The sequence below is a fragment of the Charadrius vociferus genome, unplaced genomic scaffold (assembly GCF_000708025.1).
Source record: "Charadrius vociferus isolate BGI_N301 unplaced genomic scaffold, ASM70802v2 scaffold337, whole genome shotgun sequence".
Lineage (NCBI taxonomy): Eukaryota > Metazoa > Chordata > Aves > Charadriiformes > Charadriidae > Charadrius > Charadrius vociferus.
In genome coordinates this window covers 215505-243285 of record NW_009649049.1, presented here as the reverse complement: position 1 = coordinate 243285, position 27781 = coordinate 215505, and the positions used below count along the sequence as shown (strand labels likewise).

Genomic DNA, 27781 nt, shown 5'->3' with positions numbered 1-27781 from the left:
ACAGTTCTCACTATCAATAAAAAAATACCCCTGAATTGGGTTGTCTTTGTTTCATGTAGTAAAACGAATCCTCTGAGCTGCTGTTCACAGAACCACCTACATTCAGCCTAAGCAGTAGCCATGTTACCCAACTTTCCTTTCGTTTTCCCTTGGAGTTGCTGCTGACTGTCCTCTCTCACTCACCTTCACCTGCCTTGACTGTTCCTGAAAGATTACCATGCAGTTTCTCCCAGTGTTTCATAAGATGGGAAGCGGCTGCTAGCTGTTTGCATAGAGTACGGCAATGCAAGAGGGCCTTTTAAGCTCCCTTCCAGCTATATTTTTTGCAACGCTTTCCTGCAATGGTCTTTTTGCAGGGGTTGTCCTGAAAGAGTGGTTCTCATCACCAAAAATCCTAGAGGTCTTCTGGGGGAAAGGTAGCTGCCAAAGGCTCTCTTCTTGCAGCTCTGCAGCAGGCAAATCGCAAGCACAGTCTTCCACAATAGCATCCCTGCACTTGGGAGCTGTGATACACAAAGAGGCTGGTCATAGCAGCTCAGAAAACGCTTGGGATTATCTTCTCTCTGATAATAAAAGGCTCCTACTGTTGCAATGAACTTCAGACTGCGTCACCAGGGCAGAATTGGTGTTGAGATCAGACTCTTGATTATGCTCAGAAGTGACAAATCTGTTTGTATGGAACAAAGTTCTAGGAAATGGATGGGAGAAAAAAATTTTTTTTTTTTCTATGGAAAAAACAGCTGATGGTGCATCCTAGAGCAATTTGGGTGGTGGAAGAGGAGGAATGGGCCACGTTTTTAACCTATGAGCATGTTCATTGTGTTCATGCACCTGAAACACTTGAAAGGGCACTGTATAACCCTGTTTTCAGGTACAGTATTGCACATTTAAATCTAGATTATTAGCTCTCTGTGTGTGAGGCAGCTGTAATTGTGGTTCAGCTCCAGAACAGTAGAATATCAGCTCATGGGATCCCTCTGGGTCCTTTCCAGACATATCTTTGGGTTTACTCCCATGGTTTCTAGACCTTTTTGCTGGAAATGAGAGAGATATGGATGAAAGCTGTTTCAGTCTGTTTTACAGGGGAAACTTACTCAACAACAGGATGGGAAAAAGCCAGGTAGGTGCATGACACAGCCTGAGCCTGATTAACCCTGCTTTTCATCAGGGCTAATTAGTCCCTCTTCTAACCATGACTAACTACTGTATTGACATGGCTGTGCTGCAGCCCAAGTCAGCACTGGGGTATCTCTGCATTGTGTCCTGTGCTGATATGAAACCTGCCTTTCCCTCTCTGAGGGAGTTCCTCCTACTCTCAGATCACTCTGTGGCTCTTTTCTTCAGCTTCCCCAATATTTCAATATCCTCTGTTTGAAACAGGGTGCCAATAGCGACTTTTTTATTTTTATTTTTAATTTCCAGATCATTGATAAAAACATGCAGTAGGCTTAAAACTGAGCTGTTCGCAATCTCTTTAAGAATATTTCTGTCTGAGGGACTACTCCCTCCTTTGACTACTCCTTTTTGTGATCTGTTAGTTATCCATCCTTATTCTGTTTAACACCTGGATGACATTTGTTGCATCTATTTCTTAAGTTAGAGTGTCTTCAAATGCCAAAAGGTTTATGAAATTAAAGTTGTATCTTGTCTGTGAAGTTATCTTTATCAATCAGTTATCAACTTATTTTGAAGTGAAATGAGATTATTTTGAGTTTGATTTTTCTGTTATATTTCATAATAACATGGATGTTGTTTTTAAAAAAATCTCGTATTTTTCTCTTGTATACTCACTTTGTATACTCTCTCATTGAGCCTGGGTCCACCTCACATGATGCTAGCAATGCCCTACAGAGTGATGCCTTATAAATGTGAGGGCAAAAAAATAGGTGAGAATATAAAGAACAATTAAAATAAATTTCAATATTAATTTCACCCTCCCAATATATCCTCTTTGAGGTTAGTCACTTAAGCACCTTAATTCAGATGCACAAGGTAAAAAAATTTGAGAAAGTGAGTGAGCATTCAAAGCTTTGCCTTTAGAATGGAAACTTTTACAGCTTCAACAGGTGATTGGGGCACTGTTTCATGTGGCATTTGTCCTGCAATAACTCCTTGGCTGAAAGGCAACTTGTTGCCTGAATCGAGCAAAAGGGAAGGTGAGATGGGGATAAAAAAATTCTTTCCAATGTGTCTTAAGCAAAGACCCACCTGTTCCCTATAGGCAATAAAAACCTGCAAAAAGTATTTTCTATGTGCAATGGTTTGTTCAGATGTCCTTGGCCAAAGAAGTCCTTGTTGCCTATTCCTGGGCAGCCAGGTGGACCGTGGCTGGCACCAGCTACCCCAGCACAAGGGGCTGGAGTTTGATAGCCCTCCAGTGTGCAAAAGCACTGTGGCCTCCTAAAAAAAAAAAAAAAAAGTTGGGGATTCTTAAAATTATAAAACATTTGCTTAGTACCCATAGCTGTGACGGCAAAATTCCTTTCAGGTCTCCATGTTCCCGCTAACTACATCTGCAAAGACCATCCTTCTGCAGTGCCGGAGCCTGGGTGTCTGCGCCTCCGTGCAGGTGTGCAGCAGGCACTCACCTCCCGAGCAGTGAGGAGGAGGAGGAGTTGGAGATTGCTCAAGTGGTGGTGTGGGGTGAGGTGGCGCTGAGTCAGGCACTAACACACCTGCCTGCCTGCTCCCAGCAACTTAAAGCACGGGAAGTTGCCTGGCTTCCTGACTGACTCCTTGCCTGACTCCTCCGTACCCATCCACTGCCACGTTTCACACCTGGCTCAGAGGCAGGAAAGACCACCATGGGGCTGTTTTACAGTAAGACCGAGGTAAGAAAAGGAAAGTGGAGTCTATGTGATGAGCTGTGCAGGGATACCTTTGGTAGAAGAGGGGACTTGCTGTGGGAGGTGGTGTTCTACCTCCTGTATCTTCAGCTCTGAGATTTCTTCTTCAGCACCAAGGCTGTGAGCAAAGTGGGGCTTCTGCTGGGGTTTTGTGCCTACTTTGTGTTTTGGCCTTCGGGAATGCAAGGACTTTAATGCTGCAGTGATTTAGCTATTTTGAAAATCCCCAATTAAAAAAAAAAAAAGAAAGAAGAGATCTTTTTGTACATTGCTGTTGTCCTTTGCTTCCATCCAATTGAGCAAGGCAAAACAAGACTTTGAGGAAAAATAAGGAGGTATTCGTAATGTCTATGAGTGCATGTGGAAAGCCAGGAAACTAATACTATGTGAGGTGTTAAATATAGCTCTCTTAAACATTGTGGGAGTTATTGAGGATAAGGGAATGAATGGTGACACATTGTTATATATTGATCTACATATTCATTGCAATGATATTGCCTGCTTGCTAGGTAGTGTGCATGAACTGTCTCTTATATGTCTTTGTTGCATTACTACATAGTTTTGCTCTTTTCTTTTTTTGCTCCTCTTGGTTGTTGTGGTTTGTGGTTTTAAGGGTTTTTTGAGATTTTGTGTTGGTTTTGCTGTGTGGCTTGTTTTGGGTTATTTTGGTCATTTAGAGCACTAAATGTGCATTTTTTTCCTCCTATTATTCCTTTAAAAAGGACAATTTTCTACGGAACAAAGTACCTCACCTTCAGCCCCTATACTTTTGATTAAGTACCATGTTTAATCTTTGCTTAGGATGAGCGAGGATGACAAAATCAAACCGGTTTCCTGGCAGGTTTGTTAAATGTCTTTTGATAACCACTTAGGTTTAGGTGGTTTCCCAAGATTTCTGCTGATACTTTCTTGTAAATTTTGCTTAAAGGAAGATTGGATCAGCTGAATTATACAGAGAGAAATAGTTACAGGGTTGTTGCTTTCAATCCCCCAATCTGAGAAGTTTGGGATAGGTCCCTGGAAGACACTTTTCTGGTCCTCATTATCTGACCGCCAGCACTGCTCTACGTCAAACATAACAATGGAGTTATATAGCTGTAAACCAGCTGATGAGCAGCATCATTACACCATGATATTGTTACTAATTCCTGCCCTTCTAGATTGTCTGCTGTTTGTTGTGAAATATAGTGGGTATATACGACATCCTTTGAATTTGCACAGACCGAGATGTGTGTCAGCTCTATTAATAACACAGCAAGGCTCACTATTGTAAATTTCTCTATGATTGGGCGGTAAACGTCAGACACCAGAAGTTGAGGGTTACCACAAGTTTCTTCAGAATGGAAAATGAAGGACATCAGAGGTTTGGTTTGTGATTGAATGTACATTTTGGGTCTCTGGCCACACGTGGATGCAAAAGGAAGAACCTCAGTTCAGAAATGTTTTGGATGGTTGGAATTGAAACACTTAATTCAATGCCGTCTCTTGAATGTGCTTCTGTTCTTTCTCTCTGCATGCTCATCCCACACATTTTGTATGCTGTTCAACAGACAGAACCCTCTCCATGCAACTTACTTACTGTCAAAATCATACGGATGAAAAATGCCAGGAAAGCAGACTTGTGTGAGTATCTTTGCTGTACCCTTGGAGCGTCCACATGTTTGTAAAACTACTCGGAATATAGCCAAGTGTCACAAACAGTATCACGTATTTATAAAAGGAGAAAGAGAGAAGATGTGTGTGGTATGCTGAAGATGAGGTAGCATAGTTAGGAGATATTTATTCTTTTATCTTTGCCAATGTGGTGCGGAAGTCTAGCCAGCAGTTGTAGTTCAGAAGATGTTTACATAGAATGCATAAAATGTTCCACACCTGAATCTGCAAAGAAAGGTTTTTTATTCACAGGGAAGGATGCAATAAGAAGTTTAGATGGGGCACTTCTTTCTATGGTTACTTCTTACAGTATTGTCCACCCTATGCATCCCTGGGCCTATCACAGAATGTTTTAGGTGAGCTCAGGACTACATACATGACATCTGTCATGGACTGTCAAATTTGATTCAGCAACAGGAAGAGCCATGTTTCAAAACTTTGTTGAGGGCTCACACTGTTACCTTTTTCTATTCTTCATTATTTTTACAAAATGTCCAGGAGTGACAGTTGCACAAAAGTTTATTAATGCTCCGTAAATATCTGAACTGCAAAGCACTAGGAAAAAAAGCTATGAATGACCATCACCTCCAACCTGAGGAGATGTCTGACTGTCTTGTATTTATTCATTTATACAAATAAGATGATCTGAGTCCAGAATCTTTCTATAGGAATCAGTTCAAGCTAAATTTGTTCAGTTAAAATGATGCAAGACAGGACATTTCTTTAGGCCTTTCCAAAGTGATTTGCTTTGAGTTTTGCTATAGTTTCTTGAGAGACCAAAGGTGTATGAAGTGTTTCCTACTCCAATTTTTTCTGAAAAGTAGTAAGGTGCCTTGTAGTTGCTGAATGTATGGGGAAGAAGAGTCTGTATGAAGCTTCCCACTGGACTACTTCTAAAGTGTGGAAAGGAGATTTGAAGTGCAGTCATAGGCTGGAGAGAAATCCCGTGCTACCACTAAAACCTATCTGAAGGTACAAACATGCACTCAACCAATGGAACGAGGTGTGGAAAACCAGAGCCCCACATAATCATGTTCTGTTAAACCATCTGCAACATCTGCATGATAATGAGTTTACCAAACTTCCTCTCCACCTTTTTCTCATCTAAATCAATGCTTTATATTTTTGTCTTGAAACTATTTTTATTCTGAAGGGAATTTCCTATGGTTTTGGTGCTGTCCTTCCCAATACTAGAAAGTTTCTAGGGCAAGGGACAGGTACAGAAACTTGTTAGTTACATTTATCAGACAGATCTGCTTTCAATTCATTTCAGGATGTAGTTTTCTATGCAGTCAGACTTGTAGAAGTCACATATTTCACTGACAGGCTCTTTATCATATAAAAGAAACCTATATTTCAAAAGTTTTAATAAATTAATTTAACCTCTGGTTAAACTCCCTGGCAATGTAAAAGCTAGTACAAATTGCATGTTGGTAACTGTATGTGACTTTGACTGAGAAGCAGCAAAATGGGAGGCTTAAAATAAAAAATGTAGCACTTGTACAAAATTTTGCTGGTTTGTGTGCAAAACTGGGGAAATATTGTTGAGTTGTTTCAGTCATCTTTACAGTTCCCTAAAGATTAGCTTGACACAGCCTTAGGATACCCAGAAGCATGTGGACCTCCATCACCAGCGATGTAGGCTTCTTTACAGTATCATTTTCCTAACACTGATGGTTTTTTTTCTCTCATTCTTCCTTTTCCCAACTCTGTTTTTATCACTTACCTTTTCCTGCAAACTTTTCTAGATAGAACAGGTTAGCAAGTTGCACCTATTTCTCAATTATCTTATAGATTTTTAACATTTTAAATCAGCTTCTTCTATCTCTCGCTAATTGTGCCCCTCCTTTTGTTTCTGAACTGAATCCTATTTTATTTTCTCCTCTCAAGATTCCTTCTTGCACTAGGTTTCTGTAGAGTTTTTGGATCACTTTATTTAATAGTCATTTAGCTTTTAGAAGATCTCCCAACCTGGTGCAACATGTTAACTTCATTATTGGTCTATCTGCTCTAGTTTCCAGGCAACAGAGATGGGAAAATTAGTGCATAACAATAGCCTCTCAAAACTGCACTAACATCTCCAATGGAACAGATAATACAAGACCTTTAATGGAAGTTCAATGCATAAGATTTTTATCTAAGACAATTTAAGTTGTTTCATTCTGCTTTTTAAACCCTGAATCTTTTTAACGCATCTTCGCACTATTCTGTCTCTTCTTCCCACTGATCCATCAGTGTGTAAATTATAACACTAATTTCTACTTGTGTGCTGATGCACAGCTGATATAATTGATACCACCTGTGAATTTAGTGCCTTGTTTGTGTTCTCCACATTCCCCCTTCCCACTGAGCACACCCATGTCCCAGTCAGGCTCATTGGGGCTCTTGATATTCCTGGACTTGTGAAAGCTTGCCAGTTCCCAGATTTGGGTGTGTGTCCCATCTGCATCCTGACTCCCTAATGGGGTGAGACTTGGATGTGCGCCAATCCAACCCACCCTTAAAAACCACGCTTTCTTTGCAAAAAATTTCAAATTTCAAGCTCAGCCTCTCAGAACCCTTGGGCAACCACCAGAACACACAGAAAGGCATGTCTTTTTGCAGCATGTTTCAGAACTCCCTATGGCAGGAGATAAGGGATGCCAGAAGTTTATGTGGGTTCCAGGCAGAGACTGGACAAGTTCATAGAAAAAAAATCCAGTGAAATTGTGAGGTCTGAGAGAGCCTTATATGATGCTTGCCCTCTTATACTCTTCCTTAGACACCCACCACTAAATTCTCCTCTGGCACTGATGTCTATCCCTAACAAGACCAAAGATCCTTCCCCCGTCATCATTCTCTGCTTCCTGAAAACATCCAAGACCCCTCAGTGGATGCTGCCTGTGGGCCCTAGGCTAAATCAACCTTGAGTGGTGTAGCATTTAAAATATTCTTCAGCATTTTTTAGTAAGAAAATGATATTTTTTGAATATTTTATGGGTTTGGTTTTTTTTTAGATTAGGGTTGTTGATTTTGGAAACTTCCCAGTTTTGGACTTAATATAAGGCTTATATTATTTTTGGGTACAATATTTTATAAAATTATTAAATATGTTTTATATTTCTATCAAAAACATATTTTACAGCACTGCAGTAGCAGTTCTGCCACATATGAGATCAATTCATGGAAAGGCGCTTGAGATCCTGAAAAGAAGTATAGCCAGTGAAATACATTATTGTTTGAGGAACTGCAGTCCGATGTGATACTTATTGCAGGAACCCACAGACTTCCTCTGGTGTTTTGTTCTTGCACTGTTTTTATTGTTTCATTGTTATTTATTACTTACTTTACCGTTTAAGCAGTTGCAATTACATGCCAACAGTTATTGTTCTAGGTGCTGCTTGAAATCTCATTATGAAGTAAGAGGATGTGGACTGATAAAGCCCGACAAGGGAGAAAACGGGGGGAGAAGTAAGGTTATTCAGCAACGTCTCAGCAAAGAGATATTTTAAAGACGAATGTAAATGAGACTAGTGATGCTGTTTTAGGGATACCTGTAGAGTGCTCCACCCAATGTGAAGGGCAGGGTGGGAGAAAGTGTGAAAGCTTTTTATTGAAGTTTAGCTATTAGGAGATTAATGTTGAATGCTCCCTGGAGGCAGGAACTGATCTCCCAGGGCTGAATGACTTCTGATAGTCTGACTGTGAAGGACCTTGAGAAGGAAGATGCTTACTTTCACAGTAGTAACCTATATTCTTATTTACAAAAGAATATAAAAAGTTCCAATAATCTAAATTATCTAAATATAAATATTCTGCACTCTAGAAAACAGCAATGCTTGCCTGTCCACCCACCCTCAGACAGATCTCTGCTCAGCTCCACAGAGTGGGAGGGAGAAAAATGCTTTTCTCAGCTGGTGGTGACAAGTTATATTTTTGTGACCCGGATGGGTCCAAGTGAGGGGAGACAGGATACAGAGAGATGATCTGGGCAAACAGTGTTTGAGACCACATTTTTGGTTCGGATCCCTTCAGCACAATAAGAAAAACTATACGCTAACAGTCATGAAAAAAATCTACCCCCTAGAAATAGCTTCAATGTGAGCACTTAAAAGCAGTCCAAGAGGAGGATGATGTCCACATTTCTGGTTACAGGTGGGCAGGAGGTTGCGTCTGTTAGCATAAAAAATGGAGGTAGATTTAAAATAAAAAAATTGTGGTTTAGCCCTGTTTGAATTTAAGCTGTCTATGAGGCAGGTGAGATTTTTAGCTCCAGCCAGAACAGCTGGTGCCCTGCTGTTGTCTGGGATGCACCGTGGTGCTGGGGCTATGGTGTTTCTGAGCATGGGTCATGTCGCTGTAATGCTTTCTAATGGTAAAGCCCAATTAAGATCCAGTCCTGCTGCTATCCTGGAAGATAATTAGAAACTTAGTGTAATAACTGGACGAAGAGACCATGCTGTCATAAACACCTGCTGCCACACCTGCTTTTGGCAGGATATTGCCCCACAGTGATACCACGGCTGCCACCCCAAGCACGTTTGACGGCTGCTCACGTGTCGTGGTTGAGGGGAGGGACACAACAGGTTGCTGCTGTGAAGTTCTGCTGTGTATATCATGTGGGAACATAATGACCGTAGTTAGGTGGTGGCTAGGCTTACGTACCAGGGTAATGATGATTTGCTGGCACATGGTTGGCAATGGGGGTCGTGTATGTGGAGGCACTTGATACAAAGCAATGGGGGATTGCAGCGTGACCGACCGTCTTGGGCACAGGATACCCTGTGGAGTTCCACTTCTCACATCTGCTTGTGCCTGGAACTGGTCAGGCAGAATATGAGCCTGAGGTATTCCAGATGTGCATAAAAATAGGTTCCTGGGTGTTGTAAGTGCCTCCCTCATAACACCTGGACAATACTTCCCAAACAAGAGGTAATTATGTTTCAGCAAACACCTCTGAAGTACAAAAAGCATCATCAAACACATTTTACAGATGGGAAGAGGGAAGCATGCTTGTTTAGTGGCTGTGTCAGAAGTACCCCAGAGAAAGTCAGAGATCTAAATGAGAAGTCAGGGATCTGCTGTCTAACAAGCCGTTATTTCTTAAAGGCGTATGACATAGTGCAGTGGCAGACAGTGACCACTTACAGAAAAAAAATAATCGATGGACTTTTGAAATAATACTTTGTTCTTCACAACAGACATTGTCAGAGTATGTATTGCTATTTGGTAAATGTCAATGAAAAAAAACTTTTGCACACTCACTGACTTATGGACTTGGGTCCTTCTGATTGTCCCTCTAGAGGGGACAAGAGCTGACAGCAGTCTGTGTTAATATCAGTCTGGACTTCCCAAAAGCCAAAAAAAATTTTCATATGGACGTTTCCTGTATGCACACAGAAGTATGGCAGCTATTGAAACTGTTAGAAACTCAAGTGATTTCTATGTGTTTTGATATTTTTTTTAGAATTTATAAATCTTTGTACGTACCACAACTACCTTCATCAGTCAAAGTTACTCTTTTTTCATTAAGAGTTGCTCAAACAAAGATGACTTAAGTCTCAGTGGAGTCAGGAAAAAAAAAGGCTGGCTTTGTTAATCCTTCAGTTACACATGGAGTGTGATAAAGGGCCAAGTCTATTATTCTGTGTTTCCCAAAGTCGAGTCTACTGGTAAAACTAAGTGGGATAAGACTTAAGTCTATTCAGATGAAGGTGTGCCTGCTATGCAATGGCAGGGATGCTTGAGTAGGTGGGGATACAAATAGAGGAAATATAATGCTAATGATGGGATTGGCATTTATGGGCAATAGTCCCCCATGCTATCTTTGGCACTGGTGTAGGTTGTCATGCCTAACAGATTGTGTTCTGTAGGGTGATCATCCCTGACTTTTGAGTGTGGGTTCACAGGATTGTTAATCTCATGATTCACATTTGCCTTTTATTTCCTAATAACAATGACAAAACATATTTGCAGGCAGATTATTCTGACCTCAGAATGAAAGTGTTTGTTGATGATGTAAGCACTGCAGACTGCTGCTGACCACTGTTTCATACTGAAGCTTTGCCCCTGAACTTCCCTCACCTACAATGGAACTCACGTGGGAAATCAAACTTTACAACTGGCCTCTTCAGCTGAGAAAGGAAAATAAAAACACTAAAGCTGCCCTCCCCACATCTGGAAACATTAAAATTCATAGATGAACTTTATGACCTGAGCACGCCTCTAATTGAAACAGCAAAGCATGCAATCTTGTGCAAAGAAGCAATGTCAACTCGCTCTGTGCTGGGAAGCACAGACAAGCTTTCACCTGCACACCAAGTGTTGCAAATACCTTTATTGCTCTGACTGAGGCACTGAGATGCAGGTGAAAATAGTGACATTCAGCAATATTTTTTGTACAGCTTTGCTGGCGAAAGCTCTACCTCAGGACAGCTGCTTCTCAAAGCAAATGTTATAACATCAAACTGTTTAACATTTTGATGCTTTTCTTATACGTGCTCATTTTAATCCACTTCACAGAGGATTAAATGCAATTAATCTCCACAGACAATGAATTATTTTTTTCCTTGATTTTTTTTTTTTCTTGAAAAGCTCTGTTGTTGAGCTCTGTGGTGTGCATGTGTGTTCCCTTCTTTAACTTTCCAAAAGGGAAGAAAGCAGAGTGAGATCGGGCACCTTGGTGGAAGACTCCCCCTTCTGTGACAGCAATGGGGCTTCATGGCAACCTTTAGTGCAATGAGCTCCTGCCTCTGCCATGTTGGCAGCCAGGCATGCTAGAGAAGAGAAAGGATGCTCCAGAAAGTAGCCAAGATGGAACTTAGAGCCAGAGCTTCCCCAGAAACGGCAAGGCATGTTCATGCCTACCTGTGGAAGCCTTGTCTGTAGGAGCTGGGCTCTGTCTGTCTGGCAGTCCCTGTCACAGCTGCTAATGGCATCTGCTTCATGTTCTCAACAGGCAGCTGAACTGTCCATGATGCCCAGCCCTGTGAGACTGCCATGTGTATGGATGGCTCTCCAGCATTAAAACCTTGGAAGCCTGATATAAATAGACAGTTTGGCTACGTGTCTCTTTGAAAACGAATGTAATGTAACCTTATATTTCAATGTTTACTGTTTTTCCAGCGATTAAAAGAAGTAGTTCTCAACAAGAGCAAACTGCCAGGCTTTCATAAGTGTAAAGCAGGCTGGCTGTCTAGCACTGGCTTGATGGTACCTTAGCTGGCATCCTGGCCTGTGTTCTGCATATTGTCCTGTATATGGAGCTTAAAAATTCATGCAGTGCAACACCTTACAGAGTACCTGAGATGTTTCCTTGGTCCATTGCTTTCATGCTTTCCCTCTCTTCAACAGTAACCCAGTCCGATTGCTACGTGAGCCTGAGCCTGCCAACAGCTTCAGTGCAGCAGTTCCGCACCAAGACAGTCCAGAACAGCAAGAATCCAACATGGAACGAAACCTTCCACTTCACGATTCAGAGCCAGGTTAAGGTAGGAACGCAGCTATCGCCAACAGGTATTCTTACCAGATATCAAACCTACCACATAGACCTACTTACAGCTAAACCTTCATAGAGCTAAAATGAAATATCTGTAGCATGTTATGTTTGTTAAACTTCATAGAACTTTTTTTTTCTTTTTTAATCCCAGAACATCCTGGAGCTAAAGGTTTGTGATGAGGACAACATAACTCAAGATGACCATCTCCTCACTGTTTTCTTTGATGTCTCCAAAATCCAGCTTGGAGAAAACATTCAGCTATCTTTCCAGCTGAATCCACAGGTATGGATAAAATTCGAGGACAAAGCTAAGGAGATGTGGTTATCTCAGCTCCCAGGTATGGATAAAATTCGAGGACAAAGCATGTGGTTATCTCAGCTCCACTCTCATGTATCCCATGTACAAGCCTTTCTTACCATTTGGCCACCTGAGAATGTCCACCTGTTTCAGGGGTTGATGCCCAGTGTCGCTTCTGTAATTACGGGAAATTTTAGGTGCTGCTTCTACAGATAGAGTTGGCCAACGTTACTGGACTTGATTGTCTGGTTGCTGTCCCTGATGTCAAAATATCAACAGTTTACCCCAATAGTTTTGGGTGTCCCTTTGCAGTTGGAGCTGGTGGTTCTGAGCTGTGCATTATGTTATGCTAATAAAAAACCAGTGATCTGCAGTCATAAACTGCAATCCCAATGTAAAATTCAGCTTATTTGGAAAATTAATATAACATCTGCATAGCTGAACTCTTTTTAAAAAAGTGAGTTTTTCAGCAGGTCTTGATTTCATATGGTTGAGGCAACTTTATACTGAAGTTTTAAGGGCAATGTTTAGGCCTAGAAATACTTGTCTTGAGTGAGTGTTGATTTAATTTGATACCTGTTTTGGAAAGACTGGCTCTCCATGCCGTATTTTCCTTAGTGCTCACACTAGGAGGGCAGAAAGATAATGGGAGTTGCACCAAAACTTTCAAAGGAGGAAGGAAATCTCAGGGGAAGGCAATTACAAAAGACAAAGATGAAGTCTTGAGCATGCAATGAGTCTACGTGTGTAGGTTCCACCAAACCAAAATACACCCTCCAGAATACCCTGGGCTTCATAGGACCAAGTGTACCACCATGTTAATATGCCACCAGGCCCACCTGCACAGGCTGTTGATCAGGACCAGGAGAGGAGCAGTACGATTTTGATGCACTGGACAAAACCAGCCTCGCTCATGCTTAGGATCAGTGGGGACTGTGAGAGCTTGTGGGAAGGGAAGGGAAAGGGGAGTTACAGGTGGCCTGTGAAACAGGGGTGTGTGTGTGGATGTGTGTCTGTGTGGTGTGAACCTATGACTGCAGAAAAGAGGAGCAACCACCAAGGGGCCCTGCAGTATGTATTCTATTTGTCCTGCAAGGACTCTACTAAAACAATGGGTATGACATTAGAAGTATGTGATACTAGAAGTTAACAGATGCAACATGAAGAAAATGAAACTTGCTACATGTGCAGTAACAAAAGGTCGACAGTGGCTTCTAGAAACCTTTGAAGAGCACAGATTACTGTACACTATCTCTCTTCACAGGAGGACCAACCTGCAGTGACTACCTTCTTTCTCTTTTGCAGGGAAAAGAGGAGCTGGAGGTTGAATTCACAATGGAGAGCAGGTGCGTAAGGTCAAATAGGCAATCAACAGAAATGAAAGCCAGAGGCAAAACATTACTAACACAAAACATCAGTTTACACTTGCAGCCCCCTAATGATGTCACTATGTGAACAAAGTAGAGGGAAACTTTGGCTGTTCAGGAAATGCTCGTGTAGGGCACTTAATGCAGAAGGGATGCATGACAGTGTATGATGTGTGTGCATCTACACCGGGCATCCAGACCCATGGAGAAGCGAGCACAGATGCTGACGGGAGCATAGAGATGTCCCTGATGGCTGCTGCTCACCAGGCTGCAAGGTACATTCTGCACAGGAGGAAGTTTTAAGTTTCAAACCCCTCTTGCTCCTTACTGCAGGATCCCAGATGTTTGCTTTGTCATAAGAATGTGGGAAAATGATACTTGGAATTTGTTTTAGTTGTGGGAATAGATTAAAAAAATTTTTTTACTGTGTTTCTGTGATGACTGTATCCTTAATGGAGAGAATGGGCATGTAAATCAGTCCTAGTGCTGCTGTTGATTTTTAAGGTAAATGATAATATATTTTTTCCTTTTTTGTTATGCCACATCGGTTGAATTTACCAGCTTTTCAGCTCTGATCTCCCAGGTTTGAACTGAGTAATATGGGGCGATAGTGTAATTATGCCTTCCCTGTGTAAATTTGCTTCAGTGTGTCAGAAAATGATCCTGTCTGATACTGTGAGGACCTCCTCTGTTCAGTAGATCTCCATAGATAGTTTAAAGTTCAGACTCAAGCCTGTGAGAGGCAAATTGGATTGAATGTCTATCTAGAATTTCTGATGCTGTTTGCTTTTAAAGATAAAGATAGTGTAATCATGATTAAAGAAGAGTTTAAAGCCAAACAAACAAACAGAAAAAATAGAGTGCTGGTTTTGAATTGATCATTTTCCATTTTGTCTTTTAGTCCGGATCCTCCTGAAAACATTGTTACTAATGGAGTTTTAGTGGTAATTTTTATTTCATAATCCTTTCCCTGTCATATAGCAATGCTTATTGCAAACCTAGTATTATAGGTACCGGGGAGTTGCTCCATACAGTGGCATGAAGGCATGGGCTGAGGGGCAAGCTAAAGCGGGTGTCAGCGTTGGTTTTCCCATGCGGTCCCCACTAGTGACTCACACTGGGCGAGGCTTCATCTGTGAAAACTGTGAGCTGCCGCCAGCCCTCGCCTCTGCCTGAACCAAGCTGGGCTCAGGCAGACGACATCCCTCCATCTGTATGGGGAGAGCTGGGTCAAGCACCCTGCCCAGGGAGCCTTCCCCTAGGACCAGTCCTCCCCCCGGACCTGCAGGGCCGCTCCTCCAGGTGGGAGTGAGCAGATCCTTTCTCTTTCCTCATCTCTACACAACCTGTTATTTCCCATGTGGAAGCCCAATGCCACCTCTCTAGACCGGATAAGGGGGTTACAGGCTGGTACCATCACTCCCCCGAGGTGCATGCCCCGAGCCCCCCGTGCCCCCCATGTGCCCGAGGGACTAGCCGAGGCAGAGCTCTGCTGACGGTGAACACCTTTTTCTCTTTCCCCTGTTGTCTCCTACAGTCCCGTGAAGTTTCCTGTTTGGAGGTGCAAGTGAACGGCGGGCGGCTGAGGAAGGACAGTACAGGTGAGCCTTTCGCTGACTTACAGGGCAAATCAGGATGCCACTTTATGGCATAAGCGCTCAGTGTTTTACACTTGAACACTCTGGTTTAAAGTTACTTAAGATACAAAGCAAAATCTCACCGATGCCAGTGGCCTGTGGAATGGGCTGTAGTCGGTCAAAAATATACAGATTATTACAGAATGTAGTGTGACGAGCATGTGGCCTGGTTTCCCCACAAAATACTTTCCTCTATAATAACATCTTCTGAGATGCCTATAATTTTCCAAAGTATTTGTGCAGGGAATTGAATATTTTTGAGCCCTAAACTGGAGCTAATTCCTGTTGTTTCTGGATTCAGAGACAAAGCAAACAGGCAGAATGAGGAATGGGCCTCTTCTATCAGTTTAACTTCTTAAAATTTCTTTAGGCATAACAATATAGAACACGCCACTAGGTGAAACACAAAACACACAGTATATTACCAAAGACATCTGTTGCACATTTTAAGCAGTGCATCATTACCATGTCGAGTCCATGCTTGTCGACCTGTGTATCTCCCATGCAATTTTTAAAACATCTCACTCTGACATGTCCTGATGGCCCCAGTCCAGCAAACTGCTTATGCATGTGGATGATCCAGTTGAGCTCAATTGTCAAAAAGTGAAGTTTGCTAGATGTGGCTGAAAATGCTTGAGTGGGGTAGTTCTTCTGAAGGCTGATTATATACCTTTGAGCATGTGGATTTACAGAGTATATTTCACCTTGAACCTGGGTTGATTCCACTCTATATAAAGACAACTTTTCAATTACTTGAAGAGACATATCTGAGGCTTATTATATGAAGGCCAAAACCCACTATATATTATTCTTGTAAGTGTTAGAAAATATTTCAAAAGAAATGTTACAGGTTGAAGTAAAGGGAAACATGAAAGAGGGACTGAGATTTTACTGGTTCCAAAGAGAACTGCGCTCTCCTAGAAAAAAAAAACCACAGTTTCTCCTCAAAGTCTGAAATTTTCAAAATACATTATTACAATACCAGAATGATATTTTAGTACCACATACTGTCTCATTGCCGAGGTACTTTGAAAATTTTAGACTTTCAGGAGAGAGTGCTTTTTTCCACCAAAACTGTTATCAGCTGTGAATCATTATCTAATGAACAGAGCTATAGTCTCAGCAGTCACAGTATACATGAAAATGCAGTGGTACTATAGCAATAGTTACTATATGGCACATTCTGTACACTAGCTCTGAAGCTGAAACCCAAAGGCTCAGACAAGTGAGTATATTTATCCTATAATTTGGGTATCAAAATGAGGTCATTACTTAAGAAAAACATATGTTACATTACTGCACAAACAAATTATCCACATTTTTTTAAAAACGTAAGTTTGAAACTCCTTTGCTTCAGAGAGAAAGTTTGCGCTAACTGTGGACGGGTCGTACGAAGGAACCCAGACCCACACGCTGAGCTCCTGCCTCTGTGCGACCTCCCCGGCCAGGTTCCACTACATCAAGTATAATCAGTCAGCACTCACTGTGGCTCTACCTCGGCGGAGGCGGCTCAGCAGGGTACGTGATCACCACTAACGTGTAGCTGGCTCTTTGCTGTCTATCGTCCTCAATAAGATGAGGGAGAGTGGCTTCAAACTGGAAGAGGGTAGGTTTAGATTGGATATCAGGAAGAAATTTTTCACTCTGAGGGTGGTAAGGCACAGGTTGCCCAGGGAGGTTGTTGAGGCCCCATCCCTGGAGGTATTCAAGGCCAGGCTGGATGTGGCCTTGGGCAACCTGGTCTGGTGGGAGGTGTCCCTGCCCATGGCAGGGGGGTTGGAACTCAGTGATCTTCAAGGTCCCTTCTGACCTAAATCATTCTATGATTCTATTTCTTTGGGGACCTCTAATACCCAAGTGTGTGTGCAGGTCTGCGTATGCAGGGAATTGGTAGGTGCATGTATTTAAGTGAGGCAGGGGTGACTGCTTTTACCTCTTTTTCGCCCCTTTTTATATAATGGTTAACTGTCATTATTCCTTTTCATTCTGTTTTCCAGTCTATATCAAGCCAAAATGAAAGGGATATGAATGAGTCTGTGACTCTGGCTCTGAACTCGCTTCCTATAGAAGAGAAAATAACAATAGCAGAGGTGAGAACAAGTCTTTCTTGATAAAAACCAGCCCAACACACATTCAGTTTGGTGGGTGATGATTCAGTTCCTGTCAGAAATGACGCATGCTACAGTGCAAGGTGTGAATGATAGTCACTCTGCAACTATGAAATATATATTATTTTTTCTTTGTTCTGCATGTATTTTCAGGCATGATGTTCAACCCTGTTCTGAGTTTAAACTAATTTCCTCAGGACTTATCTAATATGTTCATCAAAATAGTATGCGACCTAACAGTAATGGATATCACAATTAAGATTTATATTTGCAAAGGGAAAGCCTGAAGTAGAAGATAAAACAGAGAACATGCATATGCCTGTGTTTCAGAGGCTCAGCTTTCAATGACCTTCCCAGAATACGAAGGTTAAACTAGGTGTTCAGCTATGAAAAGCTGAGGGGCCCTAAGCCCACCTGGCTTGGGTGAATGGCCCACTTCTATTCTAACCCAGGCTGTACTGGAGCTCGTTATACCTCTCACAACCCAGACCATGGCTGGCCAGGTTCTGCAGCTGCATTGCTGACTGCAAAGATAGTGGAACTCAGCCCATAGATGGAGTGGGGGAGGAAGGTGCAGGATTAATGACCTGAGCATGCTTACACTGTTTGTATTGCGATTTTCAGGACAGGACAGTTGACTTGTACACAAAGGCAAATGAATGGTAAGTGAGTCTCCAGCAAGACCTGGTCCTGTAACTGGGAGACATATGCACCTACACACAGCTCATTTGAAATCAGCAGGGGTCCATGCAGGCTCAGTTGTAAGCAGAGGTGTGTTCATCTTTGGGTTTCAGGCTTTTGTTTGCCAGCTTCGCCTTTTTCAGCGATGGAGAATTAAATCATGGGTCCCCTTTCCTCCAAGCTTCCAAGCTGCTAGTGCAGCTCGGTAAGGAGATCTCAATTTGTGTGCACTGTTATGCCCACAGCAGGAGAGAGCAGCTCCACAAAGAAATCATATTTCTGTATTATACAAACAGAATAACACCAAGGCATGGTAGCTATTTCCCTAATCAACTGCAGTGCCTGTTGACAGTGGTTATCTTGTTACAGGCACATACGGCAGACGCTACTGAAACATGAAAAATGAATTATATGAGCAAATAAAACCCAAAGTGTGTTGTAGAAACCTTGTTACCATGCCAGAACAGTATGTCATGTTCTGCTCTGCCTTCCCATTTGCATTGTTGTTAGCAGCTACAGCAATTAGCAGAGGCCTGTCTGTGGTGTTGTTCTTTCTCATTCATTACATTATACTGTCCACAAACTGGTCTGTAAACACACACGAGCATAGCTGCAGTTGACCGCAGTGATTAATAATACAATAATATTTGTGCCCTGGTCTCAGGACCCAGGGTCTGTGTTTCAGGCCAAGAAACCTAGATGCCCGCCTGGGGTTTGACCTGTGCACTGATGAACAGAATTTCCTGCAAAACCGGAGGAAGGTTGTTGCTGCTGCACTGAAGGATGTTCTTCATCTGGAGGAGGATCTGCAAGACCATGAGGTAACCAGGAAAGGCACTGCTGGGGAATTTTTCACTCTCCTTTCCCTCAAGCCTGGAGATGAGGAGTGATTTCTCACCTCCATCTGGATGAGGAGTGAGTACCTCTGTCAGCAGCTCCTCCTTCAGGGCACTGTTTGCAACCAGGGTGATCTCAGCTGGAGAGCTCAACAGTCAGTCTGGATGAGCAAAGCCTCTATTTCCACTTGGCTATCAAGTGAATCACTTGAAGGAACTTCAAACTGATAAGTTTGGTCTGTGTTTCTTAAAAATCCTTCCTGAAGTGCCAAGATCTTCTAGTGTACCCCACAGGGATGTCCAGCAACCTATATTATTTATAACTCATAGAGCAATGCTGCTTTATGTCTAATCTACGTGTTTTATTTTACTAGTGTCTGGATGTTGCTTTTGCATGTCTGTCATCTTTTGACGTGGATGTGCCTTAATGCCACTTTTCCACCTATGCTTTCTGCCCTTTTTTGTGTTGAACAGGTGCCTATAGTGGCTGTGACTACAGCGGGATGTGGGATAAGAGCACTTACTGCCATGTATGGCAGCATTTTGGGTCTTCAAAAGCTGCGTGTTTTGGATTGTGTTTCATACATCAGTGGCTCATCTGGCACAACATGGTGAGGTGGTATTTTGATACTATTGTTTGTATCCTGTTAGGTTAAGCAAAACCCATGCTTTGTCTAGGGTTTTAGATCTCTGCGAGTGTAGAAGGGGTTTACTGAGTTATTGCTTCCATCTTTGGTCTATGAATGCCCGGGTCACCCATGAAAGGCCTATTGCACATCATACATTTCGTGTCATTGAAATAACTTACGCCTAACCAAAAAAGGAGACTTTATTGGAACTGTAAATATCCTTCATCTTATGCAAAATGATCCTTTAAGGTTATTTACTGGACAGAAAGAGCATAGACAGCTGGTGTAGCTCCTTGCTGATCCCAGATCAAGTGATTTTTGACTGATGGCCTTTAGACTTGCATTTCTGCTCAAAGAGGAGAGTAACCTAAAGGTAAAACAATAAGTGCCCAAAGCTCTGCAAAGTACACCTTCTTAGTTTCAAAAGCATCTTCTTGATTTCTTTCTGCTTTCCATCACGTTTCCTGCCTGCAGGACCATGACAAAACTGTATGAAGACGCTGACTGGTCACGTAAGGATCTTGGAGAAATAATTATTGAAGCTCGGAAGCAAGCAGCCAAGTGCAAGATGGGGGCTTTTTGCATGAGAAGTCTGAGGAATTATTACAGAGAGCTGAGCCAAAGGACCCAAGCAGGACACAAAACATCTTTTATTGATCTGTGGGGGCTCATGATTGAATCCATGTTAAATGATGGGGTAATGTTGCTTCTCATAAATTTGGTGACTTGATCTTTATGACCATTATGAGAAATTAAAACCCTAGGAAGAGACACCTGGCCAATAACACTGTGCTTGGTATGTAGGCAGAACAGCACTTATTTACATTAATAACTTGGAGACAAGGCTTATGTCTACACCAGAGCCTGAAGTGTGATTGAATATAACATAGCTCAGACTAGCTCTAAAGTAACCAGCATGCTAATTAACACTGTAGCTGTCCAAGAAATTTTTGAGGTTCTTATGTGTTTTTTATGGCTCCACGCTTTTATGTCTCCACTGCTGCAATATTTACCCAAGCTGCAGTCATACCTTAATTGTACTGCAAATGTACCCCATATGTAGCTACTGCACTTTGCGATTGAGTGATGAGACAGTCTATAGATCCTCAGACATCTTAACTACAGAAACTGTGATTTTGGAGGTGCCTTTCAGCTACTTTGGACTTGATGTCTCAGGACCTAATTTTCTTGTAATGATGCAAGCAAAACTTGCTATGTAAACTAGCAGACTGATGATAGCTGGGAAAAAGATATTTCATTTTAAAATCCTGTATACATGGTTAATATTTTGTCTAGGTGAAACAGATAAAATGAAATACTCTCATTTCATATCATATTTCACATTGTATTTCTGGCCTCAGTGCTACATAGAAAAATGTGCTAGAATTTAATTTGGCTGAAGTACACTCAAAATCTCCATTTCATGCCCAAGATAAGTTGTTAGTATTAGACAGCTCAAGGATTTTTCCTCTGTGGATGTTAACTTTCAATATGGTTTTCAAAAAAAAATCTTGACTAGAAGGGTCATTAACATGCTGCCTTGAAGAACTCACATGTTTAACAAATGAAGTATGTGATAATAACTGAATCGCCCAGATCTGCCCTACTTTTTCACTTACGTTTAGCAAGGCAAAGTTAGAATAGCATGTGAAGCAGCTCATTACTGTCATTGTATACTGAATGTAGAACATGGCTGTTTGTCTTAACAAAAATTATTCCTCTTCCCCTGATTTTCTTGCCTTCTATTATTCAAGCATATGTACGTAAATTTAGGAGGAAATTCAGGAAAATGATATCCCATATTCAGACTTTATAAGCTGATGTCTTTAAGGAACTGATTATCAGCTAACAGTTTGGGTTTTTTTTTTTTCCAAATCCAGAAATGCCACCACAGACTTTCTGATCAACGTCGGGCAGTGAATCAGGGTCAGAACCCGCTGCCAATCTACCTTGCCCTCAATGTCAAGGACAAAGTTGCCACCAAAGATTTTAGAGGTAATGTTTCTGTTCTAGAAAAGAGCTATGTTTTTACCTGGGGAGATACATCATGGGGATACTGTATATAACAATGAATTGTTATATATTGCTCACTCCAAGCCAGGAGAAGTCCTGTTTAGAGATGTAAAGAGTAACTGGGCAGCCACAGGATAGACCGCAACAGTTCAGTATTTTGTCAGATCTCCTGGCATGTAAATGTGCATATTCAGACATTAACTTCAGACTAATAACACAACATAGATCTGTGACACTATCTCAGAAATGCTTTGAATTCTTAAAGAAAGAAGCTTTAAGTTTGCTTAATGTATGGTTTTCGAGGTTGCCTAAAGACAATAAAAGCAATAGAAGTCAATCCATGTTCTAGTCCACCTTCCATGAGAAAAATTCCCACTTTCTAGACAAAAAGAAAGAATTTAAATTTTCCATGAGCATTGACATTGTTCTTTTACAAACTTATAGACAGTGTGAGCTGGTTCAGTGGCGGCTGTCAGCAGGGCACGCGTTAAGCCAGCTTGCCTGCGAGTGTTGACACTTGAAAGGTTTATTCCACATCTGGTGACTTGACTGTTTTTAGTAGTGGAGCTAACATCATTGATGCATGTGTGTTGGCAGAGTGGGTGGAGTTCACACCATACGAGGTGGGCTTCCTGAAGTACGGCGCCTTCATTCGTGCGGAGGATTTTGGCAGCGAGTTCTTCATGGGTCGCCTGATGAAGAAGCTCCCTGAGTCCCGGATCTGCTTCATGCAAGGTGATGCACCAGCCAGGGGGAGTGACAAGATTTTAATACACACACTAATGATTCTGGAAATTAGTCCCCAGAAATCTGTTGTTCAGCATGTGGCAGCAGAGGTACTGGGTCAGTCAGCTGAAATTCAGTATGTCTCCTGAGACTCCCTCAACTGCCCCTGCTAGCAAAGGTGGTTTTATCATTCACACAAAGTTAAAATGAAACAAAAATGACAAATAAGTTGTTATCTACCTTTGTGAGGTCTTTTGAAGCACCACCATTTCCCATAGATTGTAATTTTGAAAATTGGAAATCTAAGAGACTTTGCGGAAGCTGAAGGAAATGTCCAGAAGAAATAAATAGGGCAAGAAAGAGGGGAATCAGGGAAGAAGCTGTCTGAAAAATCTTTCTTTATCAAAGGTAAAAGGAAATGAAAGTAGGAAAATTACAATGTAAATTTTCTCAAAAAAAAAAAAATATTCCAAGTGAAATATGACAGAAGGGAAAATACTTTGAAATTTCTTCTGAAATAAGTTTACCTTCTGATTTATCTCTACCACTGAAACAGATGTCTGGACTTGTGCAAAAATTGTATAGAAATAGAAAAAAATAGAGAAGAGTTGTGTAAGGAGCAGAAGGCAGTTTTTAAAAGAACTTCCTTGTGTTTACCTCAGCGCTACTTATTATACCTCTCCCACTTCCTAGGAATGTGGAGTAGTATCTTCTCCAAAAACCTCTTGGATGCCTGGCATGCAGCTGACAATTCAGAGGACTTCTGGCACAGGTGGACTCAAGACAAAGTGACTGAAATAGGTAAATCTCAAGTATCCTTTGACTTATGGCCTCTCTCCTCCAGGCCCCTCTGATAAGGGTAACCGCTCATTTTTTTCTGAGATTTTCTGTCATTCTGGTGCCCTTGGCCTCAGGGTATAGGAGTCACCAGGAAAATCAAGTGATTTGATTTTACTGACTAGCCAGTGCTTTGCTTAATTAGTGAGATAATTATTAGAAGGAAAGGCACCATCAGACAGACATTGATGGAAAGGAGATAGGGATGGATACATAAGGGGGTCCCTAAAGTGTTGTATTTGAAAGGTTTGGAAAGGACTCCTGTCAAAGCCTCATGTCAACTATTTGTTAGCCAGAGAGAAGCTTGAGTGTTTCCTTTCCAATATCTATTCACCCTGCACAGCGCACCGCTCCCTCAAAATCTGACCGAACTGAAAGATTTAGTACAGATCAAAGGAAGTTGATGTAGTGGAGCTCTGTTACACCAGCTGAGAGAGGCAGCTCCGTACTGAAAGACTATTCCTTGAAAATACTCATGAGCATCTTCCTGCTAAAATTCAAGCAAAGCAAGTGTTTTTGCAGTGAACAGACGTGGGTCACATTTCTGTGAACTGTGTTTTTGGGAAAAAACCCTAAACTTATGTTCGGGTTTATATAAATAATTTGCAAGCTTGTGTTGAAATCAGCTGCCCACACCCAAACCAAATTGAATAAACTATTTTTTAAAAAGTAAAAAATATGTAGTTTAAAAAGAAAATGTTCAAATTTTTCTATTCTTTTCAAAATAAGCTCTGAATTTAATATTTAACCTACATGGAATCTAAAAGCAGTAATTATCTCAAATGTATAAAAAAAATTATTTTCCCTGTTTTGTGTTTGCTCTGAGAAGTGAATTACTTTAATGCGTAATGAAATGTGTTGTTTTATGAGAAAAATGCTCCTTTAGTCAGATGTAGCCAACTAGGGTTTAGAAAACAAAAGTAAGTTTATATTTTTTCAAGAAATTAACCAGAACTCACAGCAGACCATAGGGAAAAATAACGCAGTGCTGAGAGCTGTGAACACATGATTACTATTGGTACAGAAGAGTCACTGATCCTTTCTCCTCTTTGCACCTAGCTTCCTGTTAATTGTGGTTATAATTCAATTGAATGTCTTGTATGCCATGTATCTCTAGAGGAACAACCAGACTTGCCCGAGAAGCCATATGAGATGGCTACATGCATGTTCACTCCTACAAGCGGCCTCTCCACGGCTCTCCGGGATATCCTGACGGACCGTCCTGCTGTCTCCAAGTACCACAACTTCCTGAGGGGCTTCCAGATGCACAATGAGTACATCCAGCAGGAGCATTTCACAAAATGGAAAGGTGTGGGCAACACTCCTGCCTACATGCCTGAGCAGTCATCGGGGTGGTCACAGGGGCTGGGATTTAGTGAGGGGCGTTTGTACATCCTGAAGAGAAATGAGTGGCCTTTGTGGTTAGTTGTTAGTGCTTGCTGAGAGGAAAGGAGGGAGAAAAAAGTAACCCCTCACATCTTTCACTTCCAGTAACACAACTGTTCAATTTTTTGGTAATCAAAGTCCTCACTGGGATGAAAATTGCTGTGGTAGGGCTCTGCACATATGGTTTCGGTATAGTTCATGGGTTTGGAAACACCAACAAAATGAGTGGAGAGGCTGAAGGGAGCTTTAGGATTGCTGCACAATATCCTAAACAAAAGGGAAAATCCTGGATGGGAGGGAATCTCTCCTTCCTTTTGCTTTCTAACTTGACAGATATCTTTCTGCAGTTTGCTAATAGCTCTGAATCTTTTACTCTATAGACACTTTGCTAGACACCTCTCCTAACGACCTGAGAGGCAATTCAGAGCACCTGGAGTTGGTGGATGCAGCTTTCTTCTTTGAAACCAGCTGCCCACCCCTTATGAGACCAGAGCGGAAAGTGGACGTCATCATACACCTAAATTACACTGGTGGATCACAGACCTTGGTGAGAAGTCTCAACACTGTTTTTGTTTAGTAACAGCTTTTCCTTTACTTTCCACAACTTTCAGACAGGTGTGTCTAAAACATGGAACTTAGTGGAATTTAGTAACATGATGTTTCCAAACCTTAGAAGAAGAATGGAAATTCCCAGAGGGGAAAATATCTCTACTTTTCTCAAACTAATTTTGAAATAGCTCTAAGTACTTCACCAGTGAAATACAGAGTGGCTCGGTGACATTATGATGATTGAGCTGCAACTTCTATTACAATTATATGTAAGATTTAATAGCACAAATACAGCTGGGAAAACTTTGTCTGTGATTCAGATGCTGAATTTCATCTGCATTTTCCTTAAACATATAAGATTTTATTTGTCTTTTTATTTTAATACATTTTCTAGCTGTTCAAGAACAACCTAGTGAGTGAAGAATTGCCTCATCTTTATTTTTATCTCTTTTAATAAATGCAATTTTTTTTCCTTAAATAGTGGGCTTGAAGCAAGATATCAAATGGATTTACTACATTAGCAGAAATTTGATTTAGTTAAAATGGTTATATGAATTTTGAAAGTGGTATTCACCACATAAAAAGACAGATTTAGACTTCCAAATATAGACTTGTATTTGTAAACTAGTCCCTGAAGGGCACCACAGAAAACACAAAGTTCACTGGTTAAGGTTCTCTCATTTTTTCAAGTGGAAGATACTTCAGTGCTGCTTTTACGCTGTGATGCCACATGAAAAATGTTTGTCTCTACTACAGCTGAAAAAGATCACATGTAATAATTTGCACTTTGTTTTTTTCTTGTACTCTGAAGTCTTTTGGAAATATTTAATTCAAACAAACTGAGGTGGTTCTTCAGTGTTTCATTAAATAATTACAGTTGGTCATCACAAATGAGCTTTCTCATAAATGCTTTTAGTGCTATATTTTGAGGTCTAAAATATGTCAGCTTGAAACCTCATATTATTTCTAAAATTCAAAGGTATAGAAATGGGTAAGTTGGTGTCAAAACCCTGCTAAAGTCAACTGAGGTCAACTCACAAGTCATACTGCTATGTAAACAGATAATGTGACTGTGAATCTTACTGTCTTATACTGCAAATTTAGTTTTGCTCAGAACTGTATTTGTTAGTTCCCCTTTAATTAATGATGCACTATAAGATGCTTTGGATTAATCATCTACTCTGTTCCTAAATCATATTCCCATTTTGGAGACATGCCTCTTTACCATCTTGATGTTAGGTGTCTTCTGGTAAGACTAGTTCCAAATAGCTCCTTGGGAAAGAGAAAAAGAGTCCCTGGGGCTTCAGTTGCTCACATTACTGCTGGCTCTCCAGTGCTATCAGGCTATTTTGTGCAACTTGGCATGAATTACTGGGCTTCAGAAGCAGCCTGATCTTGGGTATCTTTTCCACTCCTTACACTGCTGCTGTTGGGCCATGACCAGCCCCTGGAGCAGGCTTGCAGATACTTCTCGGAGCAGGGAATTCCATTTCCCAGCATCGGGCTGAAGGACGATGAGAAAAACCTGAAGGAGTGCTACATGTTTGATGGTGCAGACACCCCGGGAGCTCCTCTGCTGCTTTACTTCCCATTAGTGAATGACACCTTCCAAAGATATGTAGCACCTGGTAAGTTAACTGTACCGGGCTAATTTTATTGACACAGTGAACTTTCTCACTCCCTCAGTGTTTTTTCCTCATCCTAACACAAAAATCTTTTGTTTGTTTGCCTGCTCTTACAGCGAATATATTGCAAAATGGGATGACACAAACTGTTTACAAAATCAGGTGAAATATTGTGCATAATTTTAGTTTGAGTCTTGGTGCAATTCAGTGAAAGAAGAAACGTGTTCCTCAAGTAGAGGAATGGGAACTAATTTCTTCTTGTGACCTTTAGCATGTAGAACAAAGCATATTTTTCAGATTATGTACTGTTATGACAGTCAGATCCAGGGGACAGATACCTGTACAGTATAGACTGGTTCTATGGAGGGCCACTGTGTTTTCTATTCAGGCTGTTTAGTGTGTTTGTTGTATATGTTGGAAAATCATAGCAATAGCACATATACTAATACAGTCGCTGTGTTCTTTTGGGCTAGTATTTGAGATGCAGGCTTTGTTTTTATGATGTTTTCCGAGGCCACTAATATTCTGCTTCCTCCTGTTCTATGAATCTCTTTATTCCTTTTACCTTTAGTATGTATTCTGCTCAAGAACCTGCAGGGTAAGGTTTGAGCACCTCTGACCACATAAAATGATGTGCCATGATCTGGCCAGTAGAAGGTGCTGGTTGCTATGTAATGATGTTTAGTGACACTATTTTTTTTTTTTAAATTCCAGTAGGTTTTGTTCAGAAGCAGATTTTTCAGAGATCATAGCACTGCACTTGCCTTCATAGCAGTTGCATCTGTGATCTCTCTAAATTATTCTTGACATAGTCTATCAAGAGTGCTGTAGTTCCCTGGGACTACAGAAACACCCTCCTTTTTTCCCTTGACAGGCATGTCACGAAGTGCTGCTGAAATGGAACTGGGCAAGGTTGATATCTCCAGTTTCTGCTCTCCATACTCAACAAGGGAGGTCTCATTGAAAGCAGAAGATTTCAACAAGCTCCTGAAGCTGACTAATTACAACATCATGAACAACGAGAACATGATTCTTCAGGCCTTGCGTACAGCTGTGGCACGGAAGAAACAAGCCACGAGCCAGCCAGTATCACAAACGCAGTCCTCTGGTTGA

At 41.3% G+C, this 27781-nt stretch overlaps 1 protein-coding gene across 1 annotated transcript; it reads left to right on the top strand.

The window, feature by feature from the left end:
• Positions 1–2804: 2804 nt before the first annotated feature.
• Positions 2805–27781, top strand: LOC104289067 (cytosolic phospholipase A2 epsilon-like). The gene is made up of 20 exons (XM_009887958.1): positions 2805–2831; positions 4397–4469; positions 11832–11968; positions 12128–12259; positions 13580–13620; positions 14543–14585; positions 15179–15242; positions 16636–16796; positions 17276–17368; positions 18011–18048; positions 18732–18888; positions 19378–19514; positions 20007–20229; positions 21413–21527; positions 22143–22280; positions 22965–23072; positions 24226–24417; positions 24875–25041; positions 26488–26671; positions 27543–27781. Exons 1-20 carry the CDS (start codon positions 2805–2807, stop codon positions 27779–27781), a joined length of 2469 nt encoding a protein of 822 aa, XP_009886260.1.

Coding starts and splice junctions, on each gene's coding strand:
- LOC104289067 (XM_009887958.1), top strand. CDS start 2,805: ATGGGGCTGTTTTACAGTAAGACCGAG. Junction 2,832..4,396: donor TGTTTTACAGTAAGACCGAG/GTAAGAAAAGGA, acceptor GCTGTTCAACAG/ACAGAACCCTCTCCATGCAA. Junction 4,470..11,831: donor TGCCAGGAAAGCAGACTTGT/GTGAGTATCTTT, acceptor TCTCTTCAACAG/TAACCCAGTCCGATTGCTAC.